General features: G+C 50.7%; 2 protein-coding genes across 3 annotated transcripts in view; one reads left to right on the forward strand and one right to left on the reverse strand.

Annotated features, from left to right (window-relative positions):
• The window catches only part of LOC103189049 (matrix metalloproteinase-24), a 5,379-nt gene extending 4,037 nt beyond the window's left edge, over positions 1–1,342 (reverse strand). Inside the window, exons 1-4 of the mRNA XM_042341922.1 lie at positions 1,284–1,342; positions 1,131–1,183; positions 408–622; positions 1–98 (exon numbers count right to left, since the gene is read on the reverse strand). Coding sequence (XP_042197856.1) covers positions 1–98; positions 408–622; positions 1,131–1,183; positions 1,284–1,342 — 425 coding nt within the window. The remainder of the gene's footprint in view (positions 99–407; positions 623–1,130; positions 1,184–1,283) is intronic.
• A 10,959-nt stretch (positions 1,343–12,301) lies between these two features.
• The window catches only part of LOC103189060 (myosin-7B), a 31,564-nt gene continuing 25,922 nt past the window's right edge, over positions 12,302–17,943 (forward strand). Inside the window, exons 1-13 of one of the 2 annotated variants that reach the window (XM_042341985.1) lie at positions 12,302–12,364; positions 12,971–13,146; positions 13,620–13,723; positions 13,845–13,988; positions 14,262–14,418; positions 15,286–15,313; positions 15,776–15,872; positions 16,302–16,325; positions 16,598–16,690; positions 16,846–16,909; positions 17,124–17,222; positions 17,433–17,536; positions 17,746–17,884. In XM_042341985.1, the coding sequence (XP_042197919.1) occupies positions 13,050–13,146; positions 13,620–13,723; positions 13,845–13,988; positions 14,262–14,418; positions 15,286–15,313; positions 15,776–15,872; positions 16,302–16,325; positions 16,598–16,690; positions 16,846–16,909; positions 17,124–17,222; positions 17,433–17,536; positions 17,746–17,884 (1,150 nt within the window). In that variant the 5' untranslated portion in view covers positions 12,302–12,364; positions 12,971–13,049. Of the gene's footprint in view, positions 12,365–12,970; positions 13,147–13,619; positions 13,724–13,844; positions 13,989–14,261; positions 14,419–15,285; positions 15,314–15,775; positions 15,873–16,301; positions 16,326–16,597; positions 16,691–16,845; positions 16,910–17,123; positions 17,223–17,432; positions 17,537–17,745; positions 17,885–17,943 lie in introns of those variants that run through there. The other variant, XM_042341986.1, reaches the window with a different exon arrangement.

Raw genomic sequence — 17,943 nt, forward strand, 5'->3', positions numbered from 1 at the left:
GCGTCAATGCGGGTGGGAAGCCCTTTCCAGAAATGCTCGATCTGCATCGGGTACCCCTCCTGCACACGGTTATTCCGCAGTCGCCAGAACCAGCGGTCCTGCCAGGACAACGGGCTGGGTTAGTGAGAGACAGACACCCACACACACACCCGCCCACTGACAGGCACACACACCACGCCCGCACGCACGCCCACCTGCACGCCAACACGCACACCCACACGAGTTACCACATAAACCACCCTCTCCATTGAGAGACACAAGGCAGGAGCTCAACAGACCCAACCCCCGCCCATTCACTCGCACTGTACACAGTTCTAATGGACACGGGCCTAACAGATCAAACCTCTTCCCGTTGACTCCCATTAGCCCCCCCTCCACATGACCCACTGTGAACATGAAGCTCTCACCTTGAAAACAAACATCTCTCCCCGGAACAAGGCCACGGTGTTGAAATTTCCATCACAGATGTTGGGTTTGGAGCCGGGGGAGGAGGGCTTCTCCCCAGAGGGGGGCCGCGGGGGCCGGGACTGCCGGTCGTGCTTTCTCTCCGAGGTGGAGTGTATCCTTCTTGTGGCGATGGTGGGCAGGGGTCTGGTGGGCTCCAGGGTCTGAGCAGGGGGTCCTGAGCAGTCACACAACACAGGCAGGTCAGGTATGCACGGTCTACAATGAGCACAATGGAGCGGCAACACATTCAGATACAATGGATCCCGCATCAAGGACATCTCTAATACGTCTACAAACAGTGGGTTACCACCACCCCCTCCACCACCACCACATCCCGTGCTAACCAGGGAACACAGAGAGAGCGGGGTTTGGGGGAAAACTACAGCAATGTAAACCACAGAGGCATAATTTACATTCGCTCCATCGAGAGGACGTCCCAAGAGGCTGGACAGTCAGGGATTTGGACCCGAGCCAGGGGTTGGGATCAGGTGGGAGTGGAGAGCAGGGAGGGTGGGGGTAAGAGGGTGACCAAAGATGCAGTTGAAGAGGAGGGTTTTGAGACAGGCCTTGAAGGAGGCAAGAGAGGGGGCGAGGCCAAGGGACTGTGGGTAGCCACAAAAAACTGAGATTGAAGGCCCAACTGTAACCTCAAGGTAGTGGGGGTGGGGGGAGGAAGAACAAACCGTAGATTTTCTGGATTCCCTGCAAGTCGTCCTGGGGCAGCTTGCTTGATACCCTGACTTATCCACAGTCTATCCACCTCAGTTTTGACAATGTGAGTGGATCCAGCACGCACAGCCTTTTGCGGGAGGGAGGGAGTTCCAGATTTCCATTACCCACTGCAGATATCTGTTGGTATCCGGCAGCTACCATTTAGTGCAGAACCATCAATCATCATACCCCCCTCGCGACCCACTTCCCAACCCCGTCATAAGATCATCATTTCAACCATGCTTTCGGTCACCTTCCCCCCACCCCCCCCACCCCCCCCCCACCCCCCCCGTGAAACTGAACCCTGGCCATCAAGCGAAAACTCAATAGAAAAATATAGGAGGGTTATAGTAAAAATACATAATTTAAAATCACAGCTCCATATAGAGGAATAGGTTGGTCTGGAGAGGATTGGAAAGAGGCTGGAAGGTTGGGGCGCATGGGTGGGGGGGGGGATTGAGGTGAGGTTGTAATGGTGGAGGAGTTGAGATTGAATTGGAGGAATTGGGTTGAGGTTGAAGGAGTTTCGTTGGAGGGGGAAGAGTTGAGTTTGAGGAATTGGCTGGAGGGGGGGGGGGTTGCTTGGAGTTGAGGTTGAAAAGTTTGGGTTGAGGGGGATTGGTGGAGATGGGTTGAGGGGGGTTGGAGGATTGGAGGAGATGGGTTGAGGGCAGTTGGAGGATTGGAGGAGATGGGTTGAGGGTGGTTGGAGGATTGGAGGAGATGGGTTGAGGGGGGATGGAGGATTGGAGGAGATGGGTTGAGGGGGGATGGAGGATTGGGGGAGATGGGTTGAGGGCGGTTGGAGGAGATGGGTTGAGGGCGGTTGGAGGATTGGGGAGATGGGTGAGGGCGGTTGGAGGATTGGAGGAGATGGGTTGAGGGCGGTTGGAGGATTGGAGGAGATGGGTTGAGGGCGGTTGGAGGAGATGGGTTGAGGGCGGTTGGAGGATTGGAGGAGATGGGTTGAGGGCGGTTGGAGGAGATGGGTTGAGGGCGGTTGGAGGATTGGAGGAGATGGGTTGAGGGCGGTTGGAGGAGATGGGTTGAGGGCGGTTGGAGGATTGGAGGAGATGGGTTGAGGGCGGTTGGAGGATTGGAGGAGATGGGTTGAGGGCGGTTGGAGGATTGGAGGAGATGGGTTGAGGGCTGTTGGAGGAGATGGGTTGAGGGCGGTTGGAGGAGATGGGTTGAGGGCGGTTGGAGGAGATGGGTTGAGGGCGGTTGGAGGATTGGAGGAGATGGGTTGAGGGCGGTTGGAGGAGATGGGTTGAGGGCGGTTGGAGGAGATGGGTTGAGGGCGGTTGGAGGAGATGGGTTGAGGGCGGTTGGAGGAGATGGGTTGAGGGCGGTTGGAGGATTGGAGAGATGGGTTGAGGGCGGTTGGAGGAGATGGGTTGAGGGCGGTTGGAGGATTGGAGGAGATGGGTTGAGGGCGGTTGGAGGAGATGGGTTGAGGGCGGTTGGAGGATTGGAGGAGATGGGTTGAGGGCGGTTGGAGGATTGGAGGAGATGGATTGAGGGGGGAGAGAGTGTGCAGTGGTGACTGTCTGTCTCCAGGCTGTGGGGGGGTCGGGGGGTCCCGGTCCCGGTCCCGGGGCTGAGCTGAGCTGTGTTGAGGGCTCTGGTTGTGGCTCAGTGGCGGCACCTTGTGACGTGGCGGTGAGGTGATGGCTCTGACCGGACGGGGCCGCGCGGCTCAGTTTATTATCTGAGCTTCACATAAGCCATTGGGCGGTTCCCGCTCCGCCGCTACGTTTCCCGATCCTTTGCAGAGAGCACATGTGGGTCCGCGACCACAGCGCACAGAGCGGCGGCCACGGGAGCAATGCAGAAACGTACAGGTCAGACCCCCCCCCCACAGCCACACACCCTCACACACACCCACACACACCCCCACACACAGCCCCACAACCCCACCACACCCACACACACACCCACACCCCCCACAGCCACGCACCCACACACAGGCACAGCCCCACACACCACCCACACACAGCCCACAGCCCACAACCCCCACCCCCCCCCCCCACACCCCCATACACCCCCACACACACCCACACACAGCCATAGCCCCACACCCCCCCACACCCCCACACACACCCACACACATACACAGCCACAGCCCCCCCCTCCCCCACACACACAGGTGATACACACACACACACATATGATACACACACACACACACACAGGTGATACACACACAGGTGATACACACACACACACAGGTGATACACACACACACAGGTGATACACACACACACACAGGTGATACACACACACACACACACACACATATGATACACACACACACAGGTGATACACACACAGGTGATACACACACACACACAGGTGATACACACACACACAGGTGATGCACACACACACAGGTGATACACACACACACACAGGTGATACACACATACACACACACAGGTGATACACACATACACACACACACACACACAGGTGATACACACACACACACACACAGGTGATACACACACCCCCCGGTTGATATACACACACACACACAGGTGAGACAGGCAGACACACACACACACAGGTGAGACAGACAGACACGCACACACACACACGCAGGTGAGACAGACACACACACACAGGTGAGACATACACACACACACAAACAAACAAACACAGGTGAGACACACACACACAGGTGAGACAGACACACACACACAGGTGAGACAGACAGACAGACACACACACAGGTGAGACAGTCAGACAGACACACACACACCCACACCCACAGGTGAGACAAACATACACACACAGACACACACACACGCACACACAGGTAAGACAGACACACACGCACACACAGGTCAGACAGACAGACACACACACAGGTGAGACAGACAGACAGACACACACACACACACACACAGGTCAGACAGACACACACACACAGGTCAGACAGACAGACAGACACACACACACACAGGTGAGACACACACACACAGGTCAGACAGACAGACACACACAACACACACTCACACACACAGGTGAGATAGACACACACACACACACACACAGACAGATGAGACAGACCGACAGACATACACACACACACACACACACACAGGTGAGGCATAAGTCGCACAGGTGAGCTTCAAGCGCAATGTCACCCAAGGAACCAGCCAAACCGGTTGGCGATGATGACTTTCCTGAAGGCGCAGAAAAATATTTCACTTCATAATAAACCAGAGGGTGAAATGACCCAAAGACATAGTGAGAGGTTGGGACCATTTGATCTCCTTCCAGAATCTCTTTACCCCCACCCCCATCACCATCACCCCATCAGCAGGACAGTGTGGAACTGCCCCCCTCCACCCGACCTGGCAGCCTGGTTCCCCCACATGTTGTACCTCCATCCCACTTACCAACAATCTCCTGAAATAATCACATTAGATATAGGGCCTTGTCCCATCAAACCAAGGGGAGAGCTTTACATGATATATATTTTCTCCTCTTTTCTTTCTTTCACTCTCTCTCTTTCGTTCTCTTGTTCTCTCATCTCCCTCAGCTGCAGTAGCTCTGTTTGAATGATGGGCTGTCCCTGTTTTGCAGAGCCTGGTGACAATGGGAATGAATCCATGTTCCATGGAGGCTCAGAGAATAGGACTGAGCAGTGCCCCTGCCAAAGTAACCGGGTATTGAACGGGCCGTGTAATGAGGGCCTGGAATACCCCTTCAACCGCATCAACGCAACGCAGCTCACTGCCCTGCCCGGTTGCTACAGTCAAGCCATCAACAACAGCTGCCAGGCGAAATTCTATGAAGAGCTTCCAAACATGAAGAAAGGGAAAATTTACAAGGCTACTCTGGCCCGGGCCTTCCCCTGCCCGATGGCTGACCATGGTTGGATCGTGCCCTCGGCCACGTGTGGTCCTTGGTGCAAATGTGGCCTCATCCCTGAATCCGCCCTCTTCCCAGATTCCTTCGAGCCATACCTGCCCAATGTGGGGAAGGGCCGGGTGGAGAGGAGGCAAGTGAGGAGGAAGTTGCACCACCCCAAGTGCGCGTTGGCAGACAAAGAAGAGACGGAGATTTTGTGTGTGCCAACCAACATATGTTACTACCGGGGCACAGGCAGGAATGTCAGCATCGAGGGCAGGTTACGCTTCCCGAACTACCCCGAGCCCAAGCTGGACAAACCAGGGGTGAAAGTCCGGATGTCCAACCAGTCCACCGCTCAGTCAGTGGCCAATGAAACCTCTGGGGAATTCTGCTCGAGTTGTACCAACACAAAGCATCCTACCTGCTCCTCTCTCATCTGCCAACATACCAACGGCGCCCCCTCCCAAGAGCAGAAGAGAGGTGAGGAGTGTAGCAAACGGAGGGATGAGTGTTGGATCAACAAGGAGGAGCATGACAAGTGTCCCTGTCAAACCTATGGGAAGTCCAATGTTCAGTACAACTACATCGATGACAATGAAGTCTCCTACCCTAATGAGGATGATACGTCCCTGTGCCAGTTCTGCTTAGAAAGTAGTAAATATAAAGATAGGGAACCATCCAATCAAGTAAGTGATGCCCTCACCATTCCCCACAGTTACCTAATCAATCTCATCGTGCTTGAGATTCTTTCTATTAGAATCATAGAATTTCGCAGTACAGAGGAGGCCATTCTGCTCATCGTGCCTGTGCTGGCTCTTTGAAAGGGCTGCCAACTAATCCCACTCCAAACTCACCTTTTTCCAGATCCATGAAGTCTTGCCTCCCTCATTCTCTTTCCTTCCTCCCACGCTTTACAGAAATGGGGCTCCCAACTTGTGGGGGAGGAAGCCATTAGCAAATCCGTGTAACTCTACCACGTGCACAAATCATTTGGATCATTTCTGGAACCGGGTCAGTCGGTGGCAAATGAGGTTTAATATGGCCGAGGGTAATGTAGTGGTTAGTGCCTGGGTGTGTCGCCCCTCGCTCGGTGTTACCTGATAAAGCTCATCATCAACGTAACGACAACTGCGCCACGCTGTGTCAGTCGTCTCTGAGTCAAGGTTGTGGGTTTGAGCCTCCACATCGGGACTTGGGATCACATGGTCTAAGCTGAGGATCCAGAGCAGCGCTGAGGCGTGTTGCATTGTCAGAGGTGCCGTCCTTCAGATGAGATGTTAAACTGAGTCCTGTCGGCCTGTTCAGGTGGACATTAAAGATCCCATGGCTATTCAAAAAGAGAAGGGAGTTTCTCTCTCTCCCAGTGTCCTGGCCAACAATCCCCCAAATAAAATCAGTCACTCACTCCTTAATGGTTTGTGGGACGCTGCTGTGCGCAAATTGGCTGCCGCGTTTCACCACCAAATTCACAGTCAATTCACTTTACAGTATATCCTGTGAAGCGCTTTGAAACGTCTGGATCAAATGCAAGTATTATTATTTATTATAATGATTTGACACAGTGCGTTGAGAAGCAAGAACATGGTCTGTCTCCATGAGACCAAGCTACAGCTTTATTTTTCCTTCTTGTGTTTCTAGAATACTTATCAGATCCCGAGCTGTAAGACTTGTGACATGAGCAACGGGCTGGAGAATTGCTGCTCAATGAGATACGGTGAAGAGCCCCCCCGTGTGTCAGGCACCTTGATGGGTGGGTGCCAGGCCAAACCTCAGTGTAACAGCTCCATGAGAAGCTGTCTATCAGAGTTGCCTAGAAATCTCCTGTACCAGAGTAATAGAGCCCAGGCGAGAACGCTTGTGTATGAAGAGTAAGCCCTCTCCCCCACTCTCCCCCCACCAGATCAGGCTGAGGGAAGCACATGCCCTCAGTCTCTCTCCCATCACTTCTGTAGCTGACAACTTTATGCTAAGAGATATGGATCCCTTTCCGCCCTCTCCCATAGAATGAGTTCAAGCGGTTTATGTCTCTGGGTGAACGCCTGAGGTTTTAAGGTAATAAATGACCTACATAAGACAAAGCAGGAGTCTGTTCTTTTCAGCTAACTAACTTATCGGCTCCCCTCTCGACTCTCTACCCCCTCCTCGCTTCCTCCCTTCCCTCCCCTCACCCTGACCATTTCCCCCCTGCTCGGGTCCTGACCCAAATGTCTCAACACCTTGGGACGTCCTCCTGACGTGAAAGGCACTCTATAAATGGAACCTTGTTGTTGTTGTTGTTATCATTCGCTCAGCACCTCGCAGCTTGGGGCCAGAAGATTGTGGGGTCCACATTGGACCATGTCTACTGTCACCTCTCTCTCCCCAGCTCGGTGTCGAACTCTGCCATCATTAAGCAATGCAGGATGCTGCCCTGCGTGGAGGGTGCTATATAAATGCAAGTTGTTGTTGATGGTGTTGGCTACCACATTGTCTGCCTGGAGCACTTGCAATGCATGGCTCTCCACTGGAGAGAGAGAGAGAGAGAGAGAGCGCATTCCATTCCAACAATCTATCTGTGGCGATTTCCATGTGTAGGTGGGAGGCCAGGAATTCTCAGTTGGGTTTGGAGACTCTTAAGCAACGGTGATGGGTTTCCATGTGTCACCCAGAGATCATCTGACCAAACGGTGTCCTGAGTTTCCTGGGCTGGTCAATTCACTGACTGGTGTTCGGGCGTTTGTGTGTCTAGGCAGTGACTGATCAGCAACAACAACAGCAAAGCACCCCTCACGTCAGGAGGACGTCGCAAGGCGCTGAAGCATGTGTGTTAATACCCCCCACTCCCCCCCCGCCCCCCCACTCCAAGACATGACAATCATACGGTGTTGGTTGCCTGACTGTGAGTGACATTTTGCGGCTGCTGGAGACCATCACCACACACACACACACACCAACACAATAGAGCAACTGAGAATAGCCAGCTATAGATAGCCACAGCGTCAGCTGTCAGCCACACCACAGCTCAGACTGGCCGCTTGACACTCAGGCACGATCTGCCAGCATTCTTTAGCTACCTGGGCATTGACCCTGGAAAGTGTCCCGACTGAAGTGCTGACAGACAGACAGATAGATCTCCACTGGGGCTGAGACACAGCAGCCTTCTGCAGCTCTGAACAAACCCCAACGACTCGTTTTGTTATATTAAGAGTTCTGTAGCTCAGGGGTTAGAGCACTCACCTCACAAGCGAGAGGACGTGGGTTTGATTCCCGGGCATGGCGAAACATTGGGCAAGTTTCCTTACTCCACTCACACGCCTCTGTTTACCAACAGTAAGTAGGAACCCAGTTGTTCGTCAATTGGCAGAATGCTTTCTGGGGGTAATAATCCTTCCGCCCCTCCATGAAAAAAGTAAGAACTTGATCGCTCAATTCACGACTGTTTGTGGGACACTGCTGTGTTTTGCTCACAAAATACACAATCAATTCACTTTACAGTATATTCTATGAAGCACTTTGAGACGTCTCAACAATGTGATAAGGCGCTATGTCAAATGCAAGGATTATTATTATTGTCAGGTTGGGTCCAGTCTTAAGGCTGCTGATGACTGGATCCCAGATTTGAGAAATGTCAACGGGCTGCACAAGCAATATTTTTGTGTTCCCAGAAACCTAACCTGTTAAGAATCATATCGTAACACTATGTTTCAAATTGCATAACTGTAAATGGGCAATGTCCATTTAACAATCAATAAACCTTGTACAGTTTTGAATGAATTTACTGTGAAGTTCAATATCACCCCAAAGGAATGAACATTGGTATCAAGCTGGTCTGTACAAAGGCAACAAGAATGTGTGTTACATGGGATGGAAAAGATTGGCTTTCAATGCCCAATTCATCCTGCAAGTAACCAACCCTAACTCACGAGGATTCATAGAATCATAAAGCACGGAAAGAGGCCATTCAGCCCATCGTGTCTGTGCCGGCTCTTTAAAAAGAGCTTCCAAATCAATCCCACACCCCCGCTCTCTCCCATAGCCCTGAAAACTTGTCCTTGCCAAATAATGATCTACTTCTCGCCAAAAGCCACTGACTTGACTGGCAGCTCAGTTCACCAATCAGCCATGTTAGGGTAGCCGTGAAGCAAATGAGCAACTTTATGTGTGTATGTGTGTGTGTGTGGGAGGGGATTGCTGGCCAGGATGTTAGGGCAGAGAAACCCCTTCACTTTTCCAACAACTCCGCTGGATCTGTGACGTCCACCGGAACAGGGCACAAACATGGAGTGAGGTTCAAATGGTTCGTCTGAAAGACAGTGTCTCCGACAATGCAGTCCCCCCCCCCCAACCCCATCTCCACCCCCTGCACTGTCTAGGAGCATCAATCAGCCTTGGACCATGAGCTCAAAGTTCTCTATAATAATAATAATCCTTGCATTTGATACAGCACCTTATCATGTACAGCGTTGAGACGTCTCAAAGCGCTTCACAGAATATCCTGTAAAGTGAATTGACTGTATATTTTGTGGGCGAAATGTGGTAGCCAATTGCACCCAGCAGCGCCCCACAAACAGTAGAGGATTGAGTGCCCACAAGTCAATCCACAAGTCTGTGTGGGACTTAAATTTTTAATGGATTATTATCCCCGGAAAGCAATCTGCCAATCGACTAACAACCGGACTCCTACTGATTGCTAGGTGCTCCTACAAATAATCTACAGGACTCCAGTAGTCACAGAGGTCCTTCGTTAAAGTGCCATTATTTGGGCTCAGACCCTATGTGGACCCCAGGTTCCTGAGCCTTTGATGTGATGGGACAATGGTGTGTGAGGCCCATGTGAGCTCACACACCACAGGGAACATTTACATTTGTTATTTGGGTTTAAATATAGACAACAGTTGTGCTGTGTGTTGCCGGTGTCCCTGCTCTCCTCATGCCCAGCGCGAGGGCTGATAAATAGAGATGGTGCCGAGCCAGAGAATGTTGCCTTTGATCTGACAAACGGAAAGATTTACACAAACTCCACAATCAACCCAGATCTGCAACACTTCACCCTGCTTCAGTCCCAATTATCTTTCACTCTCTGTTCCTTCTCGGCAAGAGTGGGCTTGCTGTTGGCTGGGAGCTCTCTACTCTAACCCCATTCCCTGGTCTCTCCCCATCATGTCTGTGCTGGTGCTCACTCCCCTACTGGAGCTCTCTAACCCCATTCCACTCTCTCCCTGGCGTGTCTGTCTGATTGTTCTTTTCATTATTTTGGGAACCCAGAACCAGGAATGGAAAGTTTCTGGAGATAAAGGACACTGATTGTTGGTATCTAATCACTGTGAATTCCTGACACTTGAGTGACTGCAGATTCCGAGACAGGCCGACCCACCACACGTAATCCCCCCTTCCAACCTGTGACAAGCCTGTCGCTGTACTTTCCTCTCTGCAGGCTAGAAACAAGGAAAGCTTTGAGATTGCTCAGGTATTTTGTAGCTGTAATTTAGAGGTTAGAGTACTCGTCTTGCAAGTGAGAGGACCTGGGTTGGATTCCCAGGCAGGTCAGGGTGAAACATTGGACAAGTTTCCTTACTCCACACGCCTCTGTTTACCTAGCAGTAAGTAGGAACCCAGATGTTAGTCGATTGACGGATTGCTTTTCTGGGGATAATAGTTCCTTCAAAATACATTTTAAAATTAATTTGGTCACTCAAGCCGCAACTGTTTGTGGGACACTGCTGTGCGCAATTGGCTGCCCCGTTTCGCCCACAAAATACACAGTAAATTCACTTTATGGTATACTCTGTGAAGTGCTTTGAGGCGTCTCGAAGATGTGATAAGGCAAGGATTATTATTGTTATGTTAATAGATTCGTTGTTCTGTGTCTCAACCCACGGCTCACTCGTTCACTCACCCTCTCACACACGGTTAATGGTCACACCTGTGTCAGAGGCATTGTGGGGAGCGAGGACCAGCACAGACACCTTACGACAACAACAACGACAAATTGCATTTATATAACAACTCTCAAATCAGGACGATGTCCCAAGGCCTGGGCAGTGATGGATTTGCATCTGAGCTGCGGGTTGGGATCAGAGAGCGGGTGGAGCAGGGAATGGGATTAGTGCAGAGATAAATTAGATTGAAACATTTGAATGAGCTCCCCCCGTGTCTTCTCCCCCTCTGTGTCTCCTGCCCCTGTATCTGCCTCCAATCCCCCCTCCCCTCACAGCGTTTGCTATTGCCTGTTGTGTTTTATCGCTCAGAGACAAAGAAAGGGATTAATGTGGAGTGGAGCTGGTGACCAGCCTCACAGACCACAGCGCTGCTGTCCTCCTCTAATTATAGAGCCTTGTCCTCTCACAAGGACACTGACTGCTCTCTGGTTGGGTTGTGGCCCAAGGTCGAGCTTTGTGCTACATACCTGCCGGAGCCTGGGATTAACTCACAACAGAGGCTCCAAAATAACAGGCAGAAAAAGCCCCTCCTCCTCCATCACCAGCTCACCCTCCATTGACACCAAGGCTAACCTCAACATTCATCATTCTCCAGTGTTGCAGCATTGTGTTAGACACAGCAAAGCTCCCACTACACTGTCCGTTCACACTCCTGGGTCAGGGTTAGAGACACAGCAAAGCTCCCTCTACACTGTCCGTTCACACTCCTGGGTCAGGGTTAGAGACACAATAAAGCTCCCTCTACACTGTCTGTTCACACTCCCAGGTCAGGGTTAGAGACACAGTAAAGCTCCCTCTACACTGTCTGTTCACACTCCCAGGTCAGGGTTAGAGACACAGTAAAGCTCCCTCTACACTGTCTGTTCACACTCCCAGGTCAGGGTTAGAGACACAGTAAAGCTCCTCTACACTGTGTGTCCACACTCCCAGGTCAGGGTTAGAGACACAGTAAAGCTCCTCTACACTGTGCGTCCACACTCCCAGGTCAGGGTTAGAGACACAGTAAAGCTCCTCTACACTGTCTGTTCACACTCCCAGGTCAGGGTTAGAGACACAGTAAAGCTCCTCTACACTGTGCGTCCACACTCCCAGGTCAGGGTTAGAGACACAGTAAAGCTCCTCTGCACTGTGCGTCCACACTCCTTGGTTGGGGACAGCAGGAGTTAGAGACAGTGGGTGGGGAGGGGGTGGGTGGCAGCTCTATGATAAAGGCAGTTGTGATTCAGGAATAAAAATAAACGGCGACGGCTCAGTGAAGATTGCCTTTTGTGTGTAAGCTGGAGATTGGGGCAGATCCAATGGGCTTTGTTCTACGTGTGACACAAGGCACATTGCTCACATAGCTCCTGTCCGACTGACCTTGAGGTGAGACAATAAAAGGCAGTGGAGCTCTGGTCACCTCAGCCATTTACTGGTTAGCCAAGGTTAGTGCTACGTGTTAATGCTTGTGTTCTTGCTCCCAATGTTAGCTGTTAGCACAAACCAGAATTTTATGTAATGTACGATTTAGGGATTTAATTTTTTTAGCAAAAATTTAATTGTTTATACCGATAATAATAATCCTGACATTTGATATAGTGCCTTATCATGTCTTCGAAACGTCTCAAAGCGCTTCACATGATATACTGTAAAGTGAATTGACTGTATATTTTGTGGGTGAAACGCGGCAGCCAATTACGCACAGCAGCGTCCTACAAACAGTCGTGGATTGAGCGATGACATTTTTTTTGTGTGCAAGAATTACTATTCCCAGAAAAGCGATCCACCAATCGACTAACAACCGGGTTCTTACTTACCGCTAGGTAAACAGAGGCGTGTGGCATAAGGAAACTTGCGCAACATTTGACCTTGCCCAGCAATCAAACCCAGGTGCTCTATGAGGCGAATGCTCTAACCACTGAGCTACAGGACTCCAAATGCATGTCTGAGGAGAGAGAACAGAAAGAGCAGAGAACGGGCAAAACAAGGCAGCCAATTGCGCAGTCGTGGATTGAGTGACTCCATTATTATTTTTTCCTCTCTCTCTGCAGTTGTGATCAGCCTGAGCGAGTGCCAAGCGAACGAACCCAAGTCCACGTCTGTCTATCTCCGCGTCCACACACACACACCATGGCCATGTTCAACAGGAACGAGTTTGGTGAAGCTGCTGCTTTCCTCAGGAAAAGTGACAAAGAGCAGATGGTTACACAGACCATCGCTTTTGATGGTGAGTGACTGAGTGAGTGAGTGACTGAGTGAGTAAGTGACTGAGTGAGTGAATGAGTGAGTGAGTGAGTGACTGAATGAGTGAGTGACTGAGTGAGTGAGTGACTGAGTCAATGTTGTGTTTGTCAGTCATTCTATATGACGAAAGGACAGGTCTTTAACACCATGTCCACCCTTTTGGGGTCTAGTTTGCGGGCTGGGTTAACCATGTGCAAATGAATTACCGGTGCCGTTAATGATGCAACTAACAGCAAATAGCTCTCAAGTCGTTCATCTGTTGACCTGTATGTGATTAGCACATGGTTAGCCTGAGCTGAGCCACCAATCTTACATGTGGGTTATTAACCCAATCCTCAACACCCATCTCTTGTGTCTATTGGTGTTGGCTGAGGTCTGAGTGTTCAGACAGTGACTGGCAGAGAGAGCTCGCTGGCTGGTGTCACATGTCTATTGTGTTTCCCCCCCACCGCCCAGGTAAGAAGCGTTGCTGGATCCCCGATGAGAAGGAGGCTTACGTTGAGGCAGAGATTAAGGAGCGAGCGGGTGACAAAGTCACAGTGGAAACCAAGGGGGGCAAAGTAAGTGAAAAGTGATGGATGTTGCTGAGGGATGGGGGTGTGGGGGTGTGGGGCTGCCGTGGTGACTGGGGCTCTCTCGTTGCCATGGTGACCGGCGTTGCGCTCTCTCCTCGCCCGGCAGACGGTGACGGTGAAGGAGGACGATGTGCAGCTGATGAACCCACCCAAGTTCGACATGATCGAGGACATGGCGATGCTCACACATCTCAACGAGGCCTCTGTCCTCCACAACATGCGCCGCCGCTATGCCAACTGGATGATCTATGTGAGTGCGTGGAACCCAGCGCATGGCACACGGCAGCGCACACCGCACATGGCACACGGCAGCGCACACAGCACATGGGACACGCCCATAGCCACATACAACCAGACCAGCACAGCCAGGGCAAGCTCTGGCTCCCGCCAGGCCGATGCACTGTGAGTGTGTCTGTGTGTGTTTTGTGTATATGTCTGTGTGTGTCGGTGTGTGTGTCTGTGTGTGTTTCCCCCATTAGGCTGACCCCAGCTCTCTCCCTCTCTCTCCCTCTCTCTCTCACAGACCTACTCTGGTTTGTTCTGTGTGACCGTGAACCCATATAAATGGCTCCCGGTTTACACTGCTCCTGTGGTCGCTGCCTATAAGGGGAAGCGTCGCTCAGAGGCTCCTCCCCATATCTACTCCATTGCAGACAACGCCTACAATGACATGTTACGCAGTGAGTATCCAACTCAGGCTTCACCCAATGTACAACACAAGACAAAATACTCCAGATGCTGGAAATCTGAAATAAATACAAAAGTGGTTGGAAACCCGCAGCAGGTCAGGCAGCATCTGTGGAGAGAGGAAAGTGAGTTAACGCTTCAGTTTGATGACCTTTTGTCAACTTACTTTCTTCTCCCCATAGATGCTGCCTGACCTGCTAGTGTTCCGAGTCACTTCTGTGTTCATTTCGCCCAATGTAGTCTTCACCTACTCTCCTCTGGTTAGCCTGGCTTTGTCCCGTAGCGTAGTGGTTAGCTACGACTGTCTGTGGGACACTGCTGCGTGCAATTGGCAGCCATGTTTTGCCCACGAAATGCACAGTCACTACACTTTACACTATATCCAGTGAAGCACTTTGAGAAGTCTCAACGACGTGATAAGATGCTGTATCAAATGCAAGGATTTTTATATTATTACTATTACAAATGTTTTCAAGCCTCATGTCGGGGACTTTAAGCTCATAATCTAGGCTGATGCTCCAATGCACTGACGAGGGGAGCACATTGTCAGAGGCGCCGCTCTTCGGTTGAAACGTTAAACCGAGGTCCCTTCTGCGCCCTGTTTAGCTGGATGTTAAAGATCCCACAAATACTATTTGAAAAGAGAAGGGATTTTCTCTCTCTCTCTCTCTCTCTCTCTCTCTCTCTCCTGTTGTCCTGACCAACAGTTCCCCAGATAAATTAATCAGTCACGTCACGACTGTTTATGGAATCTTGTTGTTACTGAGCAAAATAACACAATAAGCTGACATCAGATGGTTTAGGAGGGTTTGAAGTGATGATTTTTGATATAAACAAAAGTTTTTTTTTCTATTTTCCAGATAGAGAGAACCAATCCATGCTCATCACGTGAGTCTCACCTTCAGTTCTATCTGATCCAACTCAAAGCGCCTCCTAGGATTCCCCCCAAAGTGTTGTGACTGTGTACCTTGTAGGCGAACGGCACGTTTAATGTTTGAATGGAACAGGAGAGGTTGGGGGAATGGTTGGGGGAGATTCCTGGAACTCGATAGAAAACAACTTGCCTTTATATACAGCGCGCTTTCATATGTAGCAGCAACTCGGAGAGCTTAAACAAGATTCTTTGTAGAATAAAAGTATTTGTCTCTTGTATTTGTGCGGTGGGGGTGAAATTTGTGCTTTTTCTTAACCTTGTGAGCACTAAACCCAGGGAACGCCAACAGAGAATTTTACTTTGAACTTTTTCACCCTGTAACTATTTTTCTCTCTCTCTGTTTTTTTATTTTTTTTTACCTTTTATCATTTTTCACTGTGTTTTTGTTTCCCCCCCTCGTCGGCCGGTGGTGCCAGGGGTGAATCCGGTGCCGGTAAAACCGTGAACACCAAGCGTGTGATTCAGTACTTTGCTATTGTCGCTGCGTTAGGAGAAGGAGGTGGAAAGAAAGGCGTAAGATTGACATCTTCTCAAGAGATTTTTGTTTGACTTTTTTTTCTCTTACTTTTTTGGAACTTTTGGAAAACTTTTGAAAACTTTTTTCTTCTAAAAATATTTTTAAAACCTCCTTCGGAGCGACTTTTGTGCAGTAACTTTCAAATCTGTTTTTCTTTTTTAACTCTTTATTAAATTCTTTTTGCTGAAACCATTTTATTTTGTGCCTTCCGCATAACTTTTTTTCTTCTTAAAAGCAAACTGTGTTTTGATTTTGCTTTTGTTTTTGACTTTGACAGAATGCGTGTGTCTGCTTTTGGCTTTTTTTGGTAAAAGGAACAAAAGTTTTTTTTCCGCAGTTTATTTTTTCTGCTGCTGGAGCTCGCTGCTGTTAGTTTTAGGTCAGGATAGAAAGGTCTAATGTTTGGGTTTTTCTCTCTCTCCAAGTCCCAGCCGGCCACCAAGACTGGGGTGAGTGGCTCCTGGCCAATTCCAATGTGTTTGGTGTGTGTTTGTGTGTGGGGTGTATGGTGTCTGTGTGTGGGGTGTATGGTGTCTGTGTGTGGGATGTATGGTGTCTGTGTGTGGGATGTATGGTGTCTGTGTGTGGGGTGTATGGTGTCCGTGTGTGGGGTGTATGGTGTCCGTGTGTGGGGTGTATGGTGTCCGTGTGTGGGGTGTATGGTGTCTGTGTGTGGAGTGGATGTGGACATTAACCCCCAGTTCACTGCTGTTGTCCCCAGGGCACTCTAGAGGATCAGATCATTGAGGCTAACCCGGCCATGGAGGCTTTCGGCAATGCCAAGACTTTGCGGAACGACAACTCGTCCCGTTTTGTGAGTGATTCACTGGGACGACAGCTTGCGTGTGTGTATGTGGGTGGGGGGGTGGGGGTGCTGTGATGGATATGGATGTGAGGAGCACATGTATGGTGGGTGGTTTGCCTGACGTGTGTGAGCTGTGTAACAAGGACGCGTTTGTCTCCACACAGGGCAAGTTTATCCGCATCCACTTCGGGCCCACGGGCAAACTGGCCTCCTCTGACATTGACATCTGTAAGTCAGGGGAGGGGGACCAGGAGGGGGAGGGGTGGGGACGGGACAGGGAGGGGCCAAGATGGGAGTGGCCAGGAGGGGAGGGGCCGGAAGGGGGAGGGAGGGCCGGTCTATCAGTGTCAGTGTTGCTGTCAGTGTCAGTGTTGTTGTCAGAAGGAATGGGATGGACCTGTTGAGTGGGATGTTCTGGATTGATTCCTATCTCTGATTCTAGATCTGCTGGAGAAATCCCGAGTGGTTTTCCAGCAGCCGGGGGAGCGGAGTTACCACATCTACTACCAGATCCTGTCCGGCAAAAAGCCAGAGCTCTTCGGTGAGTCTCTGCAACGAGAAAGCCGGAACCACTGCCTTTCTCATCAATGATGCGATAAGGCGCTAAATCATACACAAGCAATAAAATGTGCAACATTACCCGACATTCAGAGCAGGAGACACACTCACACACATATATACACACACAGACACACACTGTGCGCCAGTGTAACTAATTTCCCCGCTCCCTTTCTCTCTCTCTCTCTCATAGACATGTTGCTGGTCTCTAAGAATCCCTTTGATTATCACGTCTGCTCCCAGGGTGTGGTAACTGTGGACAACCTGGATGATGGGGAGGAGCTGATGGCCACGGACGTACGTTACAGTCCCTCTGCCCACATAGTGTCCTCACCACATGTCTGTCTCTGTCCGTCCATCCCACACCGACACCGCTCTATATGTGTGTCCCTCTCTGTCTCTGTGTGTGTCTGCGTGTACATCCCACGGCTTGTGTGTGTCTTTGTGTGTAAGTCCCATGTCGTGTGTGTGTCTCAGTGTGTAAGTCCCATGTCGTGTGTATGCAGCACGCGATGGACATCCTGGGTTTCACGCTGGACGAGAAGTACGGCTGCTATAAGATAGTCGGGGCCATCATGCACTTCGGGAACATGAAGTTCAAACAGAAACAGCGAGAGGAGCAGGCGGAGACCGACGGCACTGAGAGTGAGTCAGCGCGGAGCGGACCCTGACCCCAAGCCTGACCCCAACCCTGACCCCAACCC

Source organism: Callorhinchus milii, unplaced genomic scaffold (genome assembly GCF_018977255.1).
Source record: "Callorhinchus milii isolate IMCB2004 unplaced genomic scaffold, IMCB_Cmil_1.0 Scaffold18, whole genome shotgun sequence".
Classification (NCBI taxonomy): Eukaryota; Metazoa; Chordata; class Chondrichthyes; order Chimaeriformes; family Callorhinchidae; genus Callorhinchus; species Callorhinchus milii.